General features: G+C 52.9%; 1 protein-coding gene across 1 annotated transcript in view; it reads left to right on the forward strand.

The window, feature by feature from the left end:
• Positions 1 to 22,163, forward strand: part of MYO7A (myosin VIIA) — a 104,213-nt gene that overhangs the window by 75,205 nt on the left and 6,845 nt on the right. Inside the window, exons 32-47 of the mRNA XM_055549164.1 lie at positions 5,023 to 5,193; positions 7,586 to 7,703; positions 8,438 to 8,564; positions 9,724 to 9,893; positions 10,825 to 11,015; positions 11,713 to 11,837; positions 12,523 to 12,680; positions 13,635 to 13,788; positions 15,136 to 15,291; positions 15,811 to 15,916; positions 17,523 to 17,636; positions 18,713 to 18,800; positions 18,981 to 19,087; positions 19,755 to 19,940; positions 20,290 to 20,406; positions 21,445 to 21,528. Coding sequence (XP_055405139.1) covers positions 5,023 to 5,193; positions 7,586 to 7,703; positions 8,438 to 8,564; positions 9,724 to 9,893; positions 10,825 to 11,015; positions 11,713 to 11,837; positions 12,523 to 12,680; positions 13,635 to 13,788; positions 15,136 to 15,291; positions 15,811 to 15,916; positions 17,523 to 17,636; positions 18,713 to 18,800; positions 18,981 to 19,087; positions 19,755 to 19,940; positions 20,290 to 20,406; positions 21,445 to 21,528 — 2,172 coding nt within the window. The remainder of the gene's footprint in view (positions 1 to 5,022; positions 5,194 to 7,585; positions 7,704 to 8,437; positions 8,565 to 9,723; positions 9,894 to 10,824; positions 11,016 to 11,712; positions 11,838 to 12,522; positions 12,681 to 13,634; positions 13,789 to 15,135; positions 15,292 to 15,810; positions 15,917 to 17,522; positions 17,637 to 18,712; positions 18,801 to 18,980; positions 19,088 to 19,754; positions 19,941 to 20,289; positions 20,407 to 21,444; positions 21,529 to 22,163) is intronic.

Consider the following 22,163-nt stretch of genomic DNA (forward strand, 5'->3'; position numbering starts at 1 on the left):
GGGTTTTTGTGTCTGTGTTCATCAGTGATTTTCTTTTTTTTTTTTTTTGGTGATATCTTTGTCTGGTTTTGGTATCAGGGTGATGGTGGCCTCATAGAATGAGTTTGGGAGTGTTGTTTCTTCTGCAATTTTTTGAAACAGTTTCAGAAATATAGATGTTAATCCTTCTCTAAATATTTGATAGAATTAGTCTGTGAAGGTATCTGGTCCTGGATATTTTGTTTGAAGTTTTTAAATCACAGTTTCAATGTCAGTACTTGTGATTGGTCTGTTTTTATTTTCTATTTCTTCTAGGTTCAGTTCTGGAAGATTGTACATCTCTAAGAATTTGTCCATTTCCTCTAGATTGTCCATTTTATTGGCATATAGTTGCTTGTAGTAGTATCAAAATCCTTTGTATTTCTGTGGTATTGTAATTTCTCCTTTTTCATTTCCAATTTTATTGATTTGCCCCCTCTCCCTTTTTTTCTTGATGAGTCTGGCTAAAGGTTTATCAGTCTTATCTTTTTGAAGAAGCAGCTTTTAGTTTCATTGATCTTTGGGATTATTTTCTTTGTCTTTATTTCATTTATTTCTACTCTAAACTTTATGATTTTCTTCCTTCTATTAACTTTGGGCTCTGTTTGTTCTTCTTTCTCTAGTTGCTTTTGGTGTAATGTTAGATTGTTTATTTGAGATTTTTCTTCTTATGTGATATAAGATTGTATTATATGAACTTCCCTCTTAGAACAGCTTTGCTGCACTTCACAGGTTTTGGATTATCATGTTTTTGTTTTCATTTGTCTCTAGGAATTTTCTGATTTCCCCTTTGATTTCTCCATTGATTATTTAGTAGCATATTGTTTATCCTCCATGTGTTTGTGTTTTCTTTACAATTTTTTTTCTTGTTGCTGATTTCTAATTTCATAGCTTTATGGTCAGAAAAGATGCTTGATGTGATTTCACTTTTTATTTATTAAGGCTAGCTTTATGGCCCAGCATGTGATCTACTCTGGAGAATGTTCTGTGTACACTTGAAAAGAATGTGCATTTACAAAAAAAAAAAAAGAATGTGCATTTGCTGCTTTTGGGTGAAATGCTTTATAAATATCAGTTAAGTCCACCTGGTCTAATGTGTCGTTCAAGACCTGTGTTTCTTTATTGATTTCCTGTGTGGATGATCTGTCCATTGATGTAAACAGGGTGTTAAAGTCCTCCACTATTATTGTGTTACTGTCAATACATTCTTTTGTGGCTGTTAGCATTTGCCTTATATATTGAGGTGCCCCTATGTTGGGTGCATTATATATTTATAGTAGTTTCTTCTCGGATTGATTCCTTGGTCATTATATAGTGTCCTCCTTTGTCTTTTATAACAGTCTTTATTTTAAAGCCTATTTTGTCTAATAGGAGTGTTACTACTCCAGCTTTCTTTTGATGTCTATTTGCATGGAATGTGTATTTTCATCCCCTCACTTTCAGTCTGTGTATGTCCCTACATTTGAAGTGGGTTTCTCATAGACAGAATATACATGGATCTTGGTTTTGTATCCATTCAGCTAGTATATGTCTTTTGGTTGTAGCATTTAATTCATTTTCATTTAAGGTAATTACCAATACGTATGCTCTTATTGGGGCTTCCCAGGTGGCGATGGTGGTAAGGAACCTGTCTGCCAATGCAGGAGATGTAAGAGACACTGGTTCAGTCTCTGGGTTGGGAAGATCCCCTGGAGGACAGCATGGCAACCCATTCCAGTATTCTTGCCTGAAGAATCCCATGGGCAGAGGAGCTTGGCAGGCTACAGCCCATAGTGTCGCAAAGAGTTGGACACAACTGCAGTGACTTAGCACTCACTTACGCATGTTCTTACTGCCTTTTTGTTAATTGTTTTGGGATTGTGTTTGTAGTTCTTGCTTCTTCTCTTCCTCTTTTGTTCTCTTCTCCTGTGATTTGATGACTATATTTAGTGTTGTGTTTGGATTCCTTTTTCTTTTTTTTGTGTGTATCTATTGTAGATTTTTGGTTTGTGGTTACCATGAAGTTTCAATATAGCAGTCCAAGACTGTTTTAAGTTGCTGGTCGCTTAATTTCAAATGCATTTCTAATATCCTGCATTTGTACCCTCTTCTCACAGTTGCTGGGTTTGATACCATCTTTGTGTGTAAACGATTTCCTGCCTTTACTGCATGTTTGCTTTTACCAGTGAGCTTTCCCATTCGTTGTTTTCATTTCTAGCTGTAGACTTTTCTGTCTAGAGAAGTTTCTTTAGCATTTGTTGCAAAGTTAGTCTGGTGGTGCTGAATTCTCCTAGCTTCTACTTGTCTGTAAAGCTTTTGATTTCTCCATCGAATCTGAATAAGAGCCTTGTTGGGTATTCTTGTTTGTAGGTTTTTCCATTTCATCGCTTTAAATATATTATGCCACTCCCTTCTGGCCTGCAGAGTTTCTGCTGAAAAATCAGCTGATAACATTATGGGTATTCCTAAGTTGCTTTTCCCTTGTGCTTTTAATATTTTCTTTTTGTCTTCAATTTTTGTCAGTATATTAATATGTATCAGCATGTTCTTCCTTGAATTTATCCTGTATGGGACTTTTTGCTTCCTGGACTTGGGTGGCTGTTTCCTTTCCTGTATTTGGGAAGTTTCCACCTGTTATCTCTTCAAATATGTTCTCAGCCCTTTCTCTCCCTCTTCTTCTTCTGTGACCTGTATAACGTGAATGTTAGTGTGTTTAATGTTTTCTTAGAGGTCTCTTAAACTGTCCTCATTTCATTTTTTTTTCCTTTATTCTTCCTGTTCTGTGGCAGTGATTTTCACCTTTATGTCTCCTGGCTCACTTATCCTTTCTTCTGCCTCATTCTATTTTTCCTTCTAGTATATTTTTCATTTCGGTTACTGTTCATCTCTAAGTTTCTTTAAATTTTCTAGCTCTTTGTTAAACATTTATTTTATCTTCTCAGTCTGTGCCTTCATTCTTTTTCTGAGATCTTCCATCATCTTTACCATCATTACTCTGAATTCTTTTTCAGGTAGGTTGTCTGTCTTCCCTTCACTTAGTTGTTCTTCTGCGTTTTATCTTTGTTCCTTCATCTGGAACATATTCTTCTGCTGTCTCAATTTGTCTTTCCGTGTTTGCAGTCCCACAGGCTGCAGGATTATAGTTCCTCTTGCTTTCGGTGTCTGCCCTCTGGTGGACAGGGCTAGTCTAAGAGGCTTGTGCAGTCTTCCTGGTGTGAAGGACTGGTGCCTGCTCACTGGTGGCTAGAGCTGGATCTTGTCCCTCTGGTGGGCAAGGCTGTGTCAAGGGGTGTATTTAAGAGATGGCTGTGGGCTCAGGAAGACTTTAAGCTGCTGTCTGCTGATGGGATGGGGCTGTGTTCCTGTCCTTTTGGTTGTTCGGCCTGGTGCAGCACAGCACTGGCGCCTTCGGCTGTTGAGTGGGGCCACATCTTGATGTCAAAATTGTGGCCTCCAGGACAACTCTATGCCAAAGAATACCCAGTCCCTCCCCCACAAGTGTACTTGTCCTCCCAGTGAGCCATGGTTGTCCCCCTTACCTCCCCAGGAGACCCTTCAAGACCTGCAGGCTCCTATGGAGCTGCTGCTTTGCCCTGGGTCCAAGTGCATGTGAAACCTTGTTTGCACCCTCTGAGACTGGAGTCTCTGTTTCTCCCAGTCCTGCAAAATTCCTGCAGTTAAGCCCAGGTGGCCTGCAAAGCCAAATGCTCTGGGGGCTCCTCCTCCCTTGGTCAGACCCCCACACTGGGGAGCCTGACATGAGACTTAGAACTCTCACTCCTGTGGAAAAGCTTTTGCAATGTAATTCTTTTCCAGTTTGTGGTTGCCCACCCAGGATATATGGGATTTGATTTTATGGGGACTGCACCCTTCCTCCTGTCTAATTGTGGCTTCTTCTTTGTCTTTGGAAGTAGAGTATCTTTTCTGGTAGGTTCCAGTCCTTTTTTGTTGATGATTTTCCAGCGTTAGTTGTGGTTTTGGTATTTTCATTAGAGAAGGTGAGCTCAGGTCCTTTCAGTCTACCATCTTATTCTGTGCATCTTGCTGTATTGTTCTGAATTACTCTAGAAACTTCTCTAAAGGAGTAAGAGATCCACTCATTTAGACCAGAGTTGGCAAACATGTATCCTTTTATCTCTGAGGACAGGATTGACGTGGGGGCTTTGTTTTTGATGGGTTTATGACATTTATGGTTCTGCTGGTGATTAGATGGAGGAATGAGGGTGGAAATGAAGGGACGTGTTGGCGGCAGAGGCAGCAATGGTGGAGGTGGTGACGGTGCAGGTGATGGTAAGGGTAGTGATGAGGATGGTGGTGAGGATGGTGGTGGGATAATAATGGTTTTGGTGTTGGTGAACTGATATTCAAGTAGAATATGTTAGTATAGCCATATCAGTTGCTAAAATTTTGAAATACTTTAAGCTGGTTGGAAAACTACTGTCTTCAAGGTGCCCAAGAGTCTTTCTCTATCACTCCTGCTTCCAGAGCCCAAGGGAGCCCCGGGAAGGCATCTCTGGGGCTGCCATGCACCGGGCTTAGGCAGAAAAGGGGCAAATGCTTAGTGCCCACCTGGCACTCCACAGCCTCTGCAGTGTAGCCCAGTGGTTGCTCAGTACCTTGACTACCCCCAGGTAGTGTTGCGGTGGTGATGGAGGTAGTCACGGTGATACATCCACCCACCTCTGACAGTCTCATACCCAGGCCTCCTATTCTCCAGGGAAGGCCCTTCTCACCAGGCTGAGAATGTAGTGGCTGACCCAGCAGTGATGGGATGGCTGGTCCCTCTGGGTCAGCTCATGTGCCCTTGGGCATAGTCCAGCTCTGTGCTGGTGCTGAGGTGGGGGCCCAGGAGCAGGCAAGTGGGACCCTGCCCTTGGGCTGCTCATGGTTCCCCCAAGCAGATGGGAACTCCTGGTGAGTCAGGCAGAGCACAGAGTCCCCAAGGCTGGGTCTGAAAGTACAGGAGGCTTGGTGGCCTGGAACAGCTTCCCAGAGCTTGTTTTGATGAGTTCTCCCCCTACTTAGGAGGATGACCTGGCTGAACTGGCCTCCCAGCAGTACTTCGTGGACTATGGCTCCGAAATGATCCTGGAGCGCCTGCTGAACCTCGTTCCCACCTACATCCCTGACCGTGAGATCACGCCACTGAGGACGCTGGAGAAGTGGGCCCAGCTGGCCATTGCGGCCCACAAGAAGGTCAGAGGGCTGGGGTTTCAAAGGGAGGGCTTTATGGTGACCTGGATGAGGGGTAGGGACCTGAGAAATCAAAGGGGTCACGGCTCTTACCTGACATCTGCCTGTCCATGGGATGGGGGGACAGGATGGCACCTTGACTTCCTGGCTGGCAGCAGCCTTTCTCCACTGTGGACATCGGTTCACTGGAGTTTTGTGCCCTCTGGGCTGGACGCCAGGGACACAGATGGATTAGATCCAGTCCTGTGCTCTTACTAGCCCTGCGGGTCAGGAGGGTGGTTGTGCATTAGAGAAGCTTCTAGGAGGTGCACCTCCTTTCTCCCTGGAAGAGCTCTGGCTCAACTTCCTGCCTGGGGAATTCGAGGTACAGGCCTCCCTCTGCCTCTTACTTGAGGCCCCAGGTCCATAACCAGCCCTGAGTAGCTCTGTTCTAAACTAACAGACCCACCCCAAGTAGGGCAGGGGAGGCCTGGTGGGGTGGGGGGACCCTGGCTGCTGGAGGTCACCCCCCCATCTCCAGGCCCTGGTTGTATAAGAGCAGAATCATCTTTGCACACAAGCTGTCAAGGGCTCCAAGATTAGTGTGTCTCATCCCCTTCCCCATGCGGCCTCTTTCCTAACCCAGGAGCCCCGTGTGTCTCCCCCTGAGCTCTGCCTTCCCTGGTGAGCTGCCCACAAGTCTCCACCTGTACCCGAATGCTCCTGGCACCCTCTCTGCTTCTAGGCCTGGCTCACCCCCGAGGACCTCCCTGTCCTCAGTGCCCCCAGAAGAGATGCATGTTCTCCTTCCTACCCCTCCCTCTCTCTCTGACCTTGGCAACCTCCTTTCCCTCACCCCAGTCAGCTGCTGAAGCCCATCCATTCTGTCTCCCAGCAGCTCCAGCCTCCGTCCCCACCTCGGCTCTTCTGCCTTCCCCGGGTCCTTGGTGGCCACCACCAAGGTGCATGTGACACGTGGCCTATTCTGGGTTGGGTGCTGCTGTTCATGAATTCCTTTCATTTTGGGTGCTTGTCGTGTGTTGGGCACCACAGCAGACCCTGGAGACTCAGCTGTGGGCAAAACAGGGGTGCTCTCTGCCCTCCTGGAGCCCATGACTGAGCTCACTGGGTCTCTGCTGGACTGTAGTGCCTGGCCTGTGCAGCCCAGAGCCCTGGGCCAGACCCCTCGTATGGCGGATAGAGAATTAGTGTGATTATTAGGGTCAGAGGGGTACCCATATTTTACTTTGAGATAATTTCAAGCTTATGAGAAAGTTGCAGGTTAAAAAAAATTAGACCCGCTGTGTACAGTATACACCTCACCCAGATTCACCAGTTGTTAGCGTTGTCCCACTGCCGCTGTGACTTTCTCAGCACACATACCCGTTATTTTTTCTGAGCTATTGGAGATTAGACTTGAGACACTGAGCCCTTATTCCTGAATACTCACAACTCCTGGTTTTTCTTTTCTTTTTTTCTTATTTGGTTGTATCAGGTCTTAGTTGCAGCGTGCGGGATCTTGGTTACGTCACGTGGGTCTTGCCTTGCAGCGCATGGACTCTGGTTGTGGTGCACGGGCTCCAAAGCACACAGCTCAGCAGTCGTGGCTCGTAGGCTTAGTTGCTCAGCGGCATGTGGGATCTTAGTTTCCTGACCAGGGATCGAACCTAAATCCCCTGCATTGCAAGGTGGATTCTTAACCACTGGACCATCAGGGAAGTCCTGTCACAGCTCCTGGGATGGCACTGCTTCCGGGCCCTCTTAGTGCATGGAAATGCAACCGCTTAGGTGCTGGCACACATGTGTCTTTATCCATGCTTGTATTTGTAGGTGATGAAAACCGTAAGTGCATTCTGATCACTCCAGTCCTACTTCAGTCCCACCAAGTTCTTGTTAAAATGCAGCAGGATATTTTCAGACAATAAAATAAAACACTGGTGCATTCATTTCTTGTGGAAGTGTTGGATTGTCCCCCAGCCGCTTGCCCCCATCAGGCTCCAGCCATTCTCCACGCTGCTGTCTTCCTAACTCTCAGGTTCACCTGTCAGTTTCCACTAAATGCCCAGCCTCACAGCGGTGGGTGGCCTCACCCACAGTTCTGTATGACCTGGCTCCTGCCCACCCGTTTCCCACTCCCTCTTCTCAGTCATGCCTGGCACTGCTCCCCCACCCTTAGCCACTCATGTTCTTGTTCCCCAAACACCTCTCCTGCCCACTGCCCTTGTGTCTCAATGGCTCACTGCTGTTGGTGGAATCGGAGGAAGACAGAGCGATGGGGACGCTGTATGCTGGTGGGGTGAGGTGAGGCCGGGTGCATACAAGGACATAGTGGCCCAGGGCCCGCTTCTGGCTTTGGGGACAGGGACAGAGCTTGTGCCATGCCTTTTCTCTCCTGTCCTTGTCTGTGCGCCTCCAGGGAATTTATGCCCAGAGGAGAACTGATGCTCAGAAGGTCAAAGAGGATGTGGTCAACTATGCCCGCTTCAAGTGGCCCTTGCTCTTCTCCAGGTTTTATGAAGCCTACAAGTTCTCAGGTAACCCCAGCCCTCTTGCCTCCCGTCCCTCCCTCGAGGGCTTCAGCTCACAGCCAGGGGAGGAGAGTGGCCTGGGCCAGACTCCCCGGTCAACCAGCCTTCTGCTTGCATGGCTGCTTGGTCCCCAGGTCAGTGTGCTGAGCAGATCCTCCCTCTCTGCAGTCCAGTAGGGCTCTGTGGCACTTAGTAGGTGCTCAGCCACACACTGTAGGAACAACTGAGTAATGTGGTCATTAAAGCACCTACTGTGCACAGAATAGGGTGGTGACCCCGCGAAGTTGAGAGTGGATGCAGCTGTCACAAACCCACACGGGCCATTTGCTTAGTCATCCTTGGGCGTCAGCATCAGGCACCTGCTCCATACCAGGCCCTGTGCTGGTGCTGGCTTTGCAGAACCACCAAATATCGGGTTGGAGGGAACCTTTGGGGCTCAGTTAGTGTGACCCACCCCCTCCATATCCTCCCACACCGCTCTCAGGGCCTTGTCCCAAGTCACACAGACCAGCGGTAAGGACAGTGTGCAAACCCAGTTCCTTAATCCAGCACTCTCTTCCCACCGCACCTGGGGTTTTGGCCTGTGGGGAAGTTGTGTTCTCTAAGTCTCAGTTCCCCCATCTGTAAAATGGACATCAGTGTACTCCACGCTGGCCATCTCCATGGTGGTTACGAGGATTGGGAAGGGCTGGGCCTGGGCCTGGGCTGGCGCCCTCTCAGTGCCCCTGTCTCTGCCTCAGGCCCCAACCTCCCCAAGAACGACGTCATTGTGGCGGTCAACTGGACAGGTGTCTACTTCGTGGATGAGCAGGAGCAGGTGCTTCTGGAGCTGTCCTTCCCCGAGATCATGGCCGTGTCCAGCAGTAGGTCAGTCTAGCCCCTCACACCCCGCTTGAGTGCAGGGCGGGGACTTGTCCGGAGCCACACAAAGGCCAGCGGCAAGGATGGGACTCAAGTGCGGGGTCCTGATTCAACACTTTCTGAAGTGAAGCGGGCAGATGGAGACACAGTCAGACAGAGCGGGGAGGAGAGGGCTCTGAGGTCTTTCCTGCAGGTCATGGGGGCCTTGGAGGGAAGCCCCCACCTCACAGAGGACATGACCAAGATGCAGAGACACACAGCGGCCTGTCCTGCTCGCACGTGATTGAGAGCATGTGCTGTGCCCTGCAGACCCCTGGCACCTTCCTCCCAATAGGGTGGGGGGTGGGTCTTTATGGCACATTCCTGGTTGTGCTGAGATGGACTTGGGTGGTTAGAACAGTCAGGGACAGTCGAACATGTGCAAAAAGAGCTGGCCTGACACCTGGGGACCTGAGTGGGCCTCACCTCCATGTCCTCATCTCTCAAATGGAGGTCTTAACTTTCCTACAATAACAGAGTAACAGTGGTGAGGAATAAATGCCACAGTTGATGGGAGTCTTTGTAAACAGAGAAGCGCGGTGCATATGGGAGCAGCGTTGGGAGTGGGTCCTGCAAGGGACTCTTCCCAGCAGTGCCTCACCCCCATCCGGGGCTTGTAGGAGTGTCTCTGAGCTGTGTCCAATGTGGGCCAGAGTTGGGTCGTGTCCAGCTCTGACCGAGCACCTGGGATGCAGTGGTGCCAAGATAACCCTTGTTCTCTTGTAGCTGCAGTTGAGAGGGGAGATGGACATCAAATAAGCCATTTTTCAAGTAGGGACCACTGTGCTGAGGTCTGTGGGAGGGCTTCCTGGAGGAAATGGTATCTAGGCTGAGCCCTAAAGGGTGATTAGGAATTAGACAACAAGAGGGAAGTGAGCTCCCCAGGCAGGCCTCCCCAGACCATGCATGACTCTGGCCCGGCCGTGGCTGACTCAGGCTGAGCTCTGGCTCCCGGAGCCCTTTGTCACCCTGGCTGGGCCGGCCCCTCTCTGGTCAGGCCACTCCTGACTGGGCTGGCCTTGGTCTCCTTCAGGGAGTGCCGTGTCTTGCTCTCGATGGGCTGCTCTGACCTGGGCTGTGCCGGACTGACTCCGACGGGGCCATGTTCTCCGTGTTGGTCCTGCAGGGGAGCGAAGTTGGCGGCCCCCAGCTTCACGCTGGCCACCATCAAGGGGGATGAGTACACCTTCACCTCCAGCAATGCTGAGGACATCCGTGACCTGGTGGTCACCTTCTTGGAGGGGCTCCGCAAGAGGTCTAAGTATGTGGTGGCCCTGCAGGACAACCCCAACCCCGGTGAGTGGCTTCTGGCACCAGCTGCTAGTTCCTGGGTCAGGGTGTTAGGTAGATCGCATGCCCTGGCCTTTTCCTGATGTTCACGATCTCGAGTGCCTGTTACTCTGCCTCCCCCAGACACCTGCTGTGCCAAATGGACCAAACAGCTCACCTCTGTGCCTTTGATCTGTGCCCTGTGGGAAACCTTCCTCCCCCTGATCCTACATACTTATCACCTGCCACCTTCTCCACATGCGATCAGGGGTTCCTCCTCAGTGTTCCCCAAATACCATCTTCAAGTGATGATAGCAATAGCAACTATAAACCGCGCATCCCTGGTCCATAGGCCTTTGAGGTCCTGGGCAGAGCTCGAGAAGGAGGTGAACCCCAGCCCTGCCGCCGTGGGGAAGGCGTGGGAGCAGACCGTGACAGTCCCTGTAACAGAGCCGTGACCTGGGAAGCTCAGAGGCGATGGGAACCTGGGTTGGGGGGGTGGCCCCCATGCAGCCTGGGGTTCAGGGAGGACATTTGTGTGAGCAGAATGTTTGGGGCAGAGAGGATCACAGAGCCGAGGCTGGAGAGCGCAGGTTGGAGGCTGGGAACTGCAGATAGATCAGTTTGGCTGAAATGGGTGAGGGAAGGTGGAAGGGGCAAGAAGGCGGAGGCAGAGGAAGTCAGAAAGACAGTCACCAGCAATAGGCCTTGTGAGCCTGCCGAGGAATATCTTTTAGGACAGTGAGGAGCCATGGAAGGCTTTCGACCAACGACTGTGTCTGTGTGGGGGGTTGTGGCAAGGTGGCTCCTGAGCAGACCTGAGAGGGACAGGGCTTCAGTTCCAGTGGGGAGGAGCGGCTTATAGATCATCAACCCAAATAAAGGTGTTCCAACCCACCTCTGACCTCTCTGCCCCTCCTCCGACACCCGTGCGGCCCCGCCCACCTCTGGCTTCCAGCGGGCGAGGAGTCCGGCTTCCTCAGCTTCGCCAAGGGGGACCTCCTCATCCTGGACCACGACACGGGCGAACAGGTGATGAACTCGGGCTGGGCCAGCGGCATCAACGAGAGGACCAAGCAGCGTGGGGACTTCCCCACGGACTGCGTTTATGTCATGCCTACTGTCACTATGCCACCAAGGGAGATTGTGGTATGTGGCCTGGCTGGGGGTGGTAGATGGATGGGAGGCTCCTCTGGCCCCTCCTTGTCTTATTCCCACATCATAAAATAAGAGTGGGGGATTACCATAGATTCATGCTGTGCAGCTTCTATGAAGATGATCCAGGGGTCTCATGGGACCACAAACTTAAAAGTTGGGGCAACTGTTAAACTGATACCAGGTGGAGAGGAGCCTAGAAACTGCTTCAGATGAGGACCTGCCCCAGCTGGGGGATCAGAGGAGAGTGGCCTAGGGGATGGGAGGACGGGGATGGGGCTTGCACTGTCTAAAAAGGCAGTGAGGTCAGAGCTGGGAAGGCAGGCCTTGGCTCCTCTGGAATCCCCCTTCCCATCCCCCCAGCCAACACTGAGGACTTGGAACCCAGCTTTCCAGGTGTTTCCTGAGCCACTTCTCACACTGTGTCCCCTGCCTTGTCCAGGCTTTCTGATGACCCCACCTCGTTCAGACAGGGCACTGAGGGAAGGGTCTTAAGCCCAGCATGATGGAGGCAGTGGTAATGTCAGAGATTCCCCAGAAGGAAAGGGGCTCCCGGGTCAGACAGGCCCAGGGCCCACCCCCATGAAGGCAGTCTTCCCCAGCCCCAGTCAAGAAGGCTCTGCGCTTTACCATGTTGATCCAGGGCCCCTAGTTGGAGAGTTGACTTCAGCTCCTGTCTCTTGGTCTCTAGGCCCTGGTCACCATGACCCCCGACCAGAGGCAGGATGTTATTCGACTCCTGCAGCTGCGAACGGCAGAGCCCGAGGTGCGCGCCAAGCCCTACACACTGGAGGAGTTTTCCTACGACTACTTCAGGTGATGGGGAAAGGGAGACAGGCGAGGAACTACAGGCTTCTGCTACTCTCTGGTCTGCGTAGTGGGGTCACTTTGTGGTGCCCCCATCTGTGAGAAGGGCCTGGTCAGAGGGGGCCAGAGGGCAGTTTCAGTCTATCGAGGTGACCCTTCTCATGTCGTGTCATCTTATCCCTCCTTCATTTGAGATCCTGTGGCTGTGCTGCCCTAGGTGGAGTCCTGGGCACTCAGGACGTGAGCCTGTTCTCGCCTCATGGACTCACAGTCCTGGTGGGGAGGCAGGCGTGAAACCAGGCAGCTGTTGTCCTGTGTGCCTGGTGTTGTGATGGAGATGCTGGGTAGGGGTGGAGATGGAGAGGAGGCTTCCTGGGGCAAGTGGTGTCTGGGCTGCCGGGTGGAGGAGTGCCATGGGCAATGCCTGCCATGGCCTGAGCAGAGGGAGCAGAGAGGAGCCAGGGCGAGCAGGCTGGGGAGGTAGGCAGGGCTGGCCGGGGCCCAGCCAGCCTTGTTAGTGTCTCTATTTGTCAGCTGAGAAAGTAAGGCCTGGGCAGAGCTGGTGACTCATCCCAGGTCACAGGGGACAGCAGGGAAGCACAGGGCCGGTTCCCTACGCTCAGCCTCCTGCACGGGGCGGGATGGGGCTGGAGTTATAACCTGGCCGTCGGTGCCAACTGTCTGTGCTCCGCAGGCCCCCACCCAAGCACACACTGAGCCGCGTCATGGTGTCCAAGGCCCGCGGCAAGGACCGGCTGTGGAGCCACACGCGGGAGCCGCTCAAGCAGGCCCTGCTCAAGAAGATCCTGGGCAGCGAGGAGCTCTCACAGGAGGCCTGCATGGCCTTCATTGATATCCGCACCCACAGGGGGTGGGGGGTGACATGGAGGGCAGGCAGGGGCCACGGGGAGGGGTCCCCCAGGGGAGGCTGGGACCAGGCTGGGCCTCTAGGGTTTTCGTCACCTACTTCCTTCCAAGGAGCCCTGCTGGGGCCTGGGCAGACTTGGGGGGATGCTGACGGGGTGACTCCCTTACCAGGGTGCCGGGGGCTGCCCCGTCCGCTGTCTCCTCACACCCTGTCATTTGGTTGACAGATTTAAACTGTGCCGTGTGCTGGGCCAGGCATGGAAACACAGGGGTGAGCAGACTCTGGCCTCATGGTGCCCTTAATTGATCTGAGAGGCGAGGCGTGCTGGTCAGGGCCAGTGCTGTGATGGGGGCCGACAGCACAGTGGCCCGACCTGGCCTTGGAGAACAGGGAGGGCTTCCTGGACGAAATGACATCTAGGCTGGAGACCTGCCTGGGCCCGTCCAAGGGGAGATGGGTGAAGAATGTTCCTGACAGAGGGAGAAGCATGCATAAAGGCCCTGAGGCAAAACAAAGCCTGGCTGTTTCAAGGGCACAGATGAACTCAACACTGCTAGAGCGCAGAGTTCAAGAAGGGAATTCAAAGACCTGGGCCGATGGATGAAAGGTTCCCCAGGCCTGTTAAGAAGCTGGGACTGTGTCCTGCGGCCAAGGGGAGTGGTACAGTTGGATTTGGGATTTGGAAAGTTGGTTCTGGTTGCTGTAAGGATTCCTTTTGTGAGGTTGGGGCCTGGAGCAGGGTGGCCAGAGGACCTGGGGAGAGAGGGTGGGCAGCAGGCATGCAGAGTAGTGTTGGCACACTATGCCCATCTCCTGGGTGAGCAGCCTGAGGCCAGGGCCACAGGGTCAGGGAGGGCAGACCCTGTTGGAGAGAGTGGCCGCCTGCCTCCCGGCCAGTGCTCCCTGATTGGCCACGGCCTTCCTTGACGGCTCCCCACCTGTGCTCAAGTACATGGGTGACTACCCGTCCAAGAGGATGCGCTCTGTTAATGAGCTCACCGACCAGATCTTCGAGGGAGCTGTGAAGGCCGAGCCCCTCAAGGACGAGGTGTATGTGCAGATCCTGAAGCAGCTGACTGACAACCACATCAGGTTCGCCAGGGTGGTGGGAGGGTGAGGGGAGGGTGAGGGGCGGGCCCCCACCCCTGGGGCTAGCAGCTGAAGGTAAGACGGGGAGCTCACTCCCTGCCGAGGCAGCAGCAGCTCTGCCTGGGAGCCATCGTCCTTCACTTGGAGCAGGAAGGTGTCCTCGGGGCTCTCCCTCAAGGTCCATGGAGGAGGGTCCAGAACCAAAGGTGGTGGATGTGCCCTCGGAGTCTGTCCTCCCTCAAGTTGAACAGCCCCAGCTCCTCCTCATTTCCCGCTGCCCCCTGCCTGGACACCCTCCTCTGGACACCTGTCTCCAGCCCAGATGCCACTGTCTGCCTGTGGGTGCGTCTCCTGAGCAGTTGTCCCATCCCTCACTCAGGCTGAGCAGGCTGTCTGTCAGAAGCTCTGGCCATAAATTCTCATGGGCTGGGGGTGTTGGACCCCGGAGGGTGTCACCTCCTCCCTGATGGCCCAGACCGTGGCAGGAGGGGGAGTCACGCACATGCTCATCTCAGAGCCAGAGACAAGCCCCACTCTCTCCCCTTATTCCCAGGCCTCCAACTCCCTCCCTAGCCTTGTCACTCTTTCCATCTCTTACAAAAATCCACCACTGGACCACATGTAAGATCTGTTCACACAGCTGAACTTTTGTACATGCCCACAGCCAAGAAAACCTTTCATATCCTCTGCATATTAGAATTTGCCTCATCCTTCAAAGCTTGGATCAGATGCCACCTCCTTCTGGAAGCCCTCCACGCTTCCCTCTTTCCAGGCCCAAGGAGCTCAGAGGAGTGCCTGAGGGAGCTCTGGGGCTGGTCTAAGTCAGTGCTACTCAAGTAATCATGCTCATTGTGCTCAGTTGCTCAGTCATGTCTGACTTTGCAACCCCCTGAACCACAGCCTGCCAGGCTCCTCTGTCCATGGAGTTCTCCAGGCAAGAATACTGGAGTGGGTTGCCATTTTCCTCCTTCAGGGGATCTTCCTGACCCAGGGATCGAACCTGTGTCTCTTGCTTCAAGTAACAGGCGAGTTAAAAAGCTCCTGCCAGAATAAACCACATACTGTTTCCTTCATAGGAAAGTCTTGCTTAAAAAAAAAAAACAGAAAAGCTTAACTGAACCCAGAGTGCTTGGTGACATAGTGATTTTCATTTTGGCACAAGCACTTTGCCTCCGAGTGACAAGTAAGTGTGTGGCCTGGGGTAGGTTGGTCGACCACACTTGAGTAGCATATTTGGATCTGACTGTTGGGTGGGTGGGTCCATGTTGGTCTCAGAGAAGGGTGGGGGTGAGGGCAGGCATGGACTGCCCTAGTGAGGAGCCCTGCTGGACACCATGCCTCTTCCCGCAGGTACAGTGAGGAGCGGGGCTGGGAGCTGCTCTGGTTGTGCACAGGGCTCTTCCCACCCAGCAACATCCTCCTGCCCCACGTGCAGCGCTTCCTGCAGTCCCGCAAACACTGCCCACTTGCCATCGACTGCCTGCAGCGACTCCAGAAAGCCCTGAGGTACGGCCGTCTGCAAGGGACAGGGGGCAGCAGGCACAGTGTGGGCCCTGGGATGGGCTTCCAGCCACATGGGCTAGGGAGATGAGTCCCTTGGCGATGCTGAGGTCATGACCTCAGCATCAGTGGTTGGGACCCATCTTTGGGGTCCCACAGCTGCCCAGTAAACAAAGGTTGCAGTGCCTAGTATTATTCTGGACAGCTTGAGAGTCTGGTTGCTCAGAAAGCTATTTTATGTCAAGTATGTTGGGGAGGCAGACGCCTGGGTTGCACTGCATACTCTGTGAAGCTCACTTGCATCCTTTGCTCCATTCGGTCCCCTCTGCATCCCTATTGGTGGGTACCATTATCATCTTGTTTTACAGATGAGGAACAAAAGGCTTGAGTTTGTGACTGTCACCTAGTAGGAAGTGGTGGACAGGGATTAGGACTGGGGTTTGCCTGACTCCGAAGTTTCCTCTGTTCTCTGCTTCCCATGGCTACTTCCTGACTTGGCCCCTCCCCTCTTCGCCTGGTTTTCAGAAATGGGTCCCGGAAGTACCCCCCGCACTTGGTGGAGGTGGAAGCCATCCAGCACAAAACCACCCAGATTTTCCACAAGGTCTACTTTCCTGATGACACTGACGAGGTAAGGGACTCTGGCTTCTTCGTCTGTGGGCGCCCCTGAAGGACGTGGCTCCCTTGGGGACATGGGGCAGCCCTAATGCCTTTCCTCTACCACCCCCATCTTTGCCCCCATTGTCCTGCCCCTCAGTGGAGTTGGGGCCATAGACTCCTTGGGTCAGGAGGCCTCGGGTTCCTGGTCTAGCCTCGCACTAACTGGATCAGCTTCCTTGACAAAGTCATCCCTCCCTTTCTCTGAGGAGTCTCTGTCTTGCAGAAATGTGCTTTCTCCCTCCGAGTTGAGCTCTGTGTTGATGTCACCTCCCCGGTGCCCATTCTGTTCCTGGGCACAGGCCTGCCTGCTCCACAGCCCCAGACCTCCCCTGTTGTCCTAAGTCCACTCTCCTGCAGACCCCTTTCCTCCTTTTCACTTGACCTGTGAGTCTCCTCTACCTTGGTCCCCTGGGCAGAGGTCTTATTTGTCTTCTTGTCACACCCATTTGGTCAGGCTGACTTATGATCTATTCTCGCTTCCCCATCCCAGCACAGCATCTCATTCAGATAAACAAGACCAACATTGAAACTTTTGGTTTGAAAAGCAGCTTAAAAACTTGTCTAGAGACTAGAGACTCAGAAATACTATTTTAGGATTCTAGACACAAGGACAGAAAATCTTGCTGAAATCCTTTCCTGTCCCTGGTGGAAGGTTACATGGAACATCCCCCCCGACCCCCAAACTGCCCTCCTTCTTCTAAACTTCCCCCGACTCGCCTATCCCTCTCAGCCCGTCTGGGAGGCTTCCTCCCTCCTGATGCCTCACCTTTCTGGAGTTTGTTTTCTCCCTCCTTCAGTCTCTTTTATTCCACCCGCCCTGTCTCTTCTGCGCTTCCTTGGCCTCCACTCATGCTTGTACAGCCACACCCAGGACCCTGGAGGCCAAGGCTTGAAACTGCTTGGGGGGCTGGGAAGGGTACCACCTGGGAAGATCCAGACAGGAAGTGCTTTTACTTTTTTTTTAAATTTATTTTTAATGGAAGTATAGTTCATGTACAATATTATGAGTGTCAGCTGTACAACACAGTGATTCACCATTTTAAAGATGATTTTATTTATTTTTTTGGCTGTGCTTGGTCTTCATTGCTGCGCAGACTTTTCTCTAGTTGCAGCGCAGAGGCTTCTCACCGTGGTGGCTTCTCTTGTTGCAGAGCACAGGCTCTCGGGACACAGCCTTCAGCAGTTGTGGTCCCTGGGCTCTAGAGCACAGGCTCACTAGTTGTGGCTGAGGCATGTGGGATCTTCTCGGATCAGGGTTTGAACCCATGCCTTCTGCATTGGCAGGCAGATTTTTTACCATTGAGCTACCAGGGGAGCCCATGAATCACAGTTTTTCAAGGCTGTATTCCATTTATAGTTATTATAAAATATTGGCTCTATTCCCTGTGTTGTACAGTATATCCTTGTAGCTTGTTTATTTTATACATGGTAGTTTGTATACTTAAGCATTGTGTTGAGCTCTGGGGAAGCCCCATCAGAAGGAGGGTGTCTTGAATGGGAAGGGGCTCTATCTGAGGCCCAGCCATTAGGGGTGCAAGAGGCCCTGCTGGAGCCAAGCAAGTGCCTCCCCACACCAGGCCTTCGAGGTGGAGTCCAGCACCAAGGCCAAGGACTTCTGCCAGAACATTGCCACCCGGCTGCTCCTCAAGTCCTCTGAGGGATTCAGCCTCTTTGTCAAAATTGCAGATAAGGTGGGTCATGTGTGGTCATTGGTTGCTAATCTACCTGCTGTTGGGCTGTCTACTGGGAAATTTGCTGGGCCTCTGGGAGCTTATGGGACAGTGTGGGTAGGGAGAGAGACAGAAGGAAGGATGGGGCAAGAGAGGAAGAGGCACTTTTGCACACGGCCTCTGATTCTGCCTCCTCCTTACATCCCCGCAGTGGTCCCTTCCATGCAGCCGCTGTCCCTCTATCTCTCTCGTCTGAGCCATTGCACACCTGGCTACAGCTCTCTTGGGAGCCACATGGCACTCTGGGTTCTGGACACACTAGGCTCCTCACCCTGCCCCCCAACACATGTACTTTCCAGATTTGATTTGACTGGTCCCTCAGCTGCCAGGCTCTCAGTTCACCTTTGAAAAAGCCCTTGAAGAGAGAGGGTGACTATCCCCACTAATAGATCACAAGTCCCTGGGCTCAGAAAGGTTAAGTAACTTATCCCAGATCACACAGCAGGGACTCAGATCCAGGTAGGTGTGGCTCTGAAGCACAGGGCCCTGCCTCCGCCCCTCATTGACTTCCATGGACATAAATATGGGGGGACAAAGGTCCAGCTCTAAAGCCCTTCCCTTGGGGGCTTCCCTGACCCTTGCACAGGTCAGGTGCTTCCTGTTGTTGCTCACCCAGAGTTCTGTGTGAATTCTTGTCTGTCTCCTCACTAGTCTGACCCTGTACCAGACACTGTGACCCGAAGTGATCGGGTGAGGTCCTGGACCTGGGCGGGAGGGACTTAGAGTCTGTGGGTGGCTCAGGAAATGGATGCCATAGAATGTCCAAAGCAGGGACTGGGCCCCCATCTCAGCCTTTTTTTCCCAGGGTCCTAGGGCAGTGATCAGTGACTCTTTGCTGAATGAGTGGTCACTGTCACTGGCCAGATACTCAGCAGGCAAAACTGGGGCAAGATGGGGCTGATCCACAGACATCCACTCTGGCTGCAAGCAGGAATCTTTCTGGAGACGGGGTTGTCGGGGAGGCCTTGGGTGGGAAAATCAGAGAACTCAGTATTGCTCAAGTTAAAATGAGTGGACTAGAACGACCGTGTCCCTAGGTCATCAGCGTCCCTGAGAACGACTTCTTCTTCGACTTTGTACGACATCTGACGGACTGGATAAAGAAAGCCCGGCCTGTCAGGGATGGTAACGTGAGGCTGAGTCCTGGGATCATCTGAGGTCTGGGGCTGGCAGGTGCTGGCTGAGTGCCATACCTGAGGCCCATGTGGGTGGGGCCCCAGGCTGGGGCTTCCTCCAGGGCTGGTGCTGGGCTGGACAGCCCTCTGTGCTGGCATCTTCTGGGTGACCGCCTGCCCTCTGCCCCAGGAGTCGTGCCCTTGCTGACCTACCAAGTGTTCTTCATGAAGAAGCTGTGGACCACCACAGTGCCGGGGAAGGACCCCATGGCTGATTCCATCTTCCACTATTACCAGGTGAGCTGTCCGGTAGCTCTGGGCTGTGCTTGTACAGCCGCCTTGAGTACTGACGGTGAAAGCAGAGACCTGCTGAGTAGACCCCAAGGTGGGTGGGTAGTTCCTGCTCTGCAGCGTGTCTTCGGGGTGTCCTCGGTTCCCTACTCTTCAGAGAGTGGATAAGACGGTTGTTAAATTTCCAGGAGCCTGTGGGCAGCGTTAGAGGCTTCATCTTTGCTTTCGGTCAGCTCATCTTCAGTGACTGTGGTTCTGGGTCTGAAAGGTGGGGAAGGGGCTGGTGCTGCTGAGGAAGCCCGTGGGTCTCAAGGGAACACAGTGGGAGGCGGCCAGCCAGAGAGGCTTTTTCCCAAGGAAGGACTGGCCTGGTGGGGGGGCTAGAGTTATGGAACAGTCTCAGGCACCCCAGCTGGTCCCTCTGAGTGTCCATCTTTGAAATGGAGCTGCTTGCCTCACTGGACTGTTATGAGGGTAAATGAGATGATATTCACCCCTGGCTCTGATTGAAAACTGTAAAGCGCTGCATCTGTGTGGCCTAAGGCTGTTTCCCTGTCCTGTGCCTCCCCCCTTGGGGAGCAGGTGGACCCAGCCTCACAGTGGGGGGGTTTAAGGGGAGAAGCCTGCTTCCTCCAGGTGCCTCCACGCCTGTGACCTTCTCTGTCTCTGGCAGGAGTTGCCCAAGTATCTCCGAGGCTACCACAAGTGCACACGGGAAGAGGTGCTGCAGCTGGGGGCGCTCATCTATAGGGTCAAGTTTGAGGAGGACAAGTCCTACTTCCCCAGTATCCCCAAGCTGCTTCGGGAGCTGGTGCCCCAGGACCTCATCCGGCAGGTCTCGCCTGATGACTGGAAGCGGGTGAGCACAGAGGGAGACAGTGGGAACAGGCCCCCCCCTTCCGAATGGGTCTCTGGACACCCCAGGGTCAAGGGGGCAGGTGCTGAAAAGTAGCCCAGGGAAGTATCTCTTGTGACCCCTGTAAATTCAGCTGGTCACTTTGCAGCAATTTGTCTGGTCCTGGTTACTAAGGTGACCCGGTTTTCCTTGATACTGTTTGACCTGCTTGCTTTGGGGAGGGAAGGGCTGTCAGGAGTCCATTAACTGGTATTAGTGGGAGACTGCTGGCCCCCTGTGGCCCATGACAGCTGCTGACAGTGCAGGGGAGAGGTTGGCAGGGGAGAGGCTCTGACCCACCCTCCCTCTGCAGTCCATCGTCGCCTATTTCAACAAGCACGCGGGGAAGTCCAAGGAGGAGGCCAAGCTGGCCTTCCTGAAGCTCATCTTCAAGTGGCCCACCTTCGGCTCAGCCTTCTTTGAGGTGAAGGTACGCTGTGGGTGGGTGATTCTCAGAGACGGGGAGGGGAACCACATGTTACCAGGACTCCTCCCCATGACTTGGGGAGACTACAATGGTCTCTGCCACCTGCCTGGCACTGAAAGGAGGAAACGACCCTCAGCTTTGTCCCAGCTAGGTGTCTCAGCTGAGTACTGGGCCCTGGGCTCAGTCCTAGGACACTGAGGGGCCAGCACCTCGCCTGGCAGGGGAGGCAGATGTGTACAAAGGTCAGAGCAATAGAGGATCTGTGCTGTGTGACAGTGGGGAGCCCTCATGGAGGTGGCAGAGCCTGGGAAGCCCAACCATACTGTGAAGGCTGAGAAGGCTTCCTGGGAGAGACAACACCTGAGCTTTCCAGGGAGACCCTAGGGGCAGTGTTCCTGGCAGACAGTCCGGCCTCAGCAAAGACCCAGAGGTGTGAGAGCTCAGGCATGGGCAGGAAGTGCAAGTGGGTGAGTGTGGATGGGCATGAGGTGTGAGGTGAGCAGACTGCGGTGACAGGCAGGTAGGTTTCCTCCTGAAGGTGGTGCCCAGCCCTGGAGGCTTTTGAACAGGGTTGATGGGACCAGAGGCAGGAGAATGGAGAAGAGACTGGCGCGAGGGGATGGGCATGAGGCGTGGGGGGCCAGGTCAGAATGGAGAGGAGTGGTGGCCTCACTCCACACCTGGGACGGGGGCCCTTTGACACAGCTTGGCTGTGCAAGAAAGAGAGGTAGGCAAGTGCATCTGGAGGCAAGTATAGGGTTCAAGGAGGTCTTTTAAAGATGAGAGACTTTAGAGCTTAGAGAGAGAGAGAGACCGCAGGGACTCCTAGAGAAGAGGACAGAAGGGATGAAACTCTTGCCGGTTGCTGGGGTTCCATGAAAGGATTCAGGATAGCACTGAGGACCCAGAAGAGGTAGAAACTTGAGGTTGTGGCGGGAGAGGCAGACTTAAGCCCAGCTGGGGGCAGCTTTATTTCTCCCCAAATGTACAAAACATTTCCTGCTCTAGGTTCCCCATCTGATTTTTTTTTTTTTAAACTAGCAAACTACAGAGCCAAACTTTCCTGAGATCCTCTTAATTGCCATCAACAAGTATGGGGTCAGCCTCATTGATCCCAGAACCAAGGTGAGCAGTGACAGGGAAGGGCAGGTAAGGGGGGCTTTTCTGTCTGTACTTTTAACAAAGGACACCAGAACCAAACTTCAAGACACTCTGTCAGCTACCAATATCCTCACTTCATCTACCCTCCTGGCCACATGTCCTGAGAGGCTGTCCATGTTTGCTGTATCTACTTCCTTACCTCTCATCTCTCCATCAAAACTGCTCTCTGAGTTACTAACGAAGTCCTCACTATGAAATCCATTCAATTCTTTAGTGCTTGGTCTTCCAGCATCATCAGACACTACCAACCCCTTCCCCTCTCCAGAATGCTCTCTGTCCACAGTTGGTCAGGTGTCAGGCTGTGCTGGGGTAACTGATGCTCAGATGTGTGGGCTGAGCAGGTCCTACCCCTGACACAGGAGAGCACCACTGGGGCTGCTGGCGAAGGGGGCAATGACCACCACCTTCCGCTTGGATCCACAGGCCCACTCACCTGGCTTTCCTTGCCTCTCCCTTGGTCTCCCTCTCAGGCACTTCCCTGGGCTGCTTCTCTACCCAGTGCATACACTGTGTTCTGCAAGGCTGTGTCTTCCTGTCTCCCTCCTTCAACTCCACTGGATCGTCTCATCTGGGACTTCAGTTTCAGTTTCCTCATCCTC

Source organism: Bubalus kerabau, chromosome 15, assembly GCF_029407905.1.
Source record: "Bubalus kerabau isolate K-KA32 ecotype Philippines breed swamp buffalo chromosome 15, PCC_UOA_SB_1v2, whole genome shotgun sequence".
NCBI lineage: Eukaryota > Metazoa > Chordata > Mammalia > Artiodactyla > Bovidae > Bubalus > Bubalus kerabau.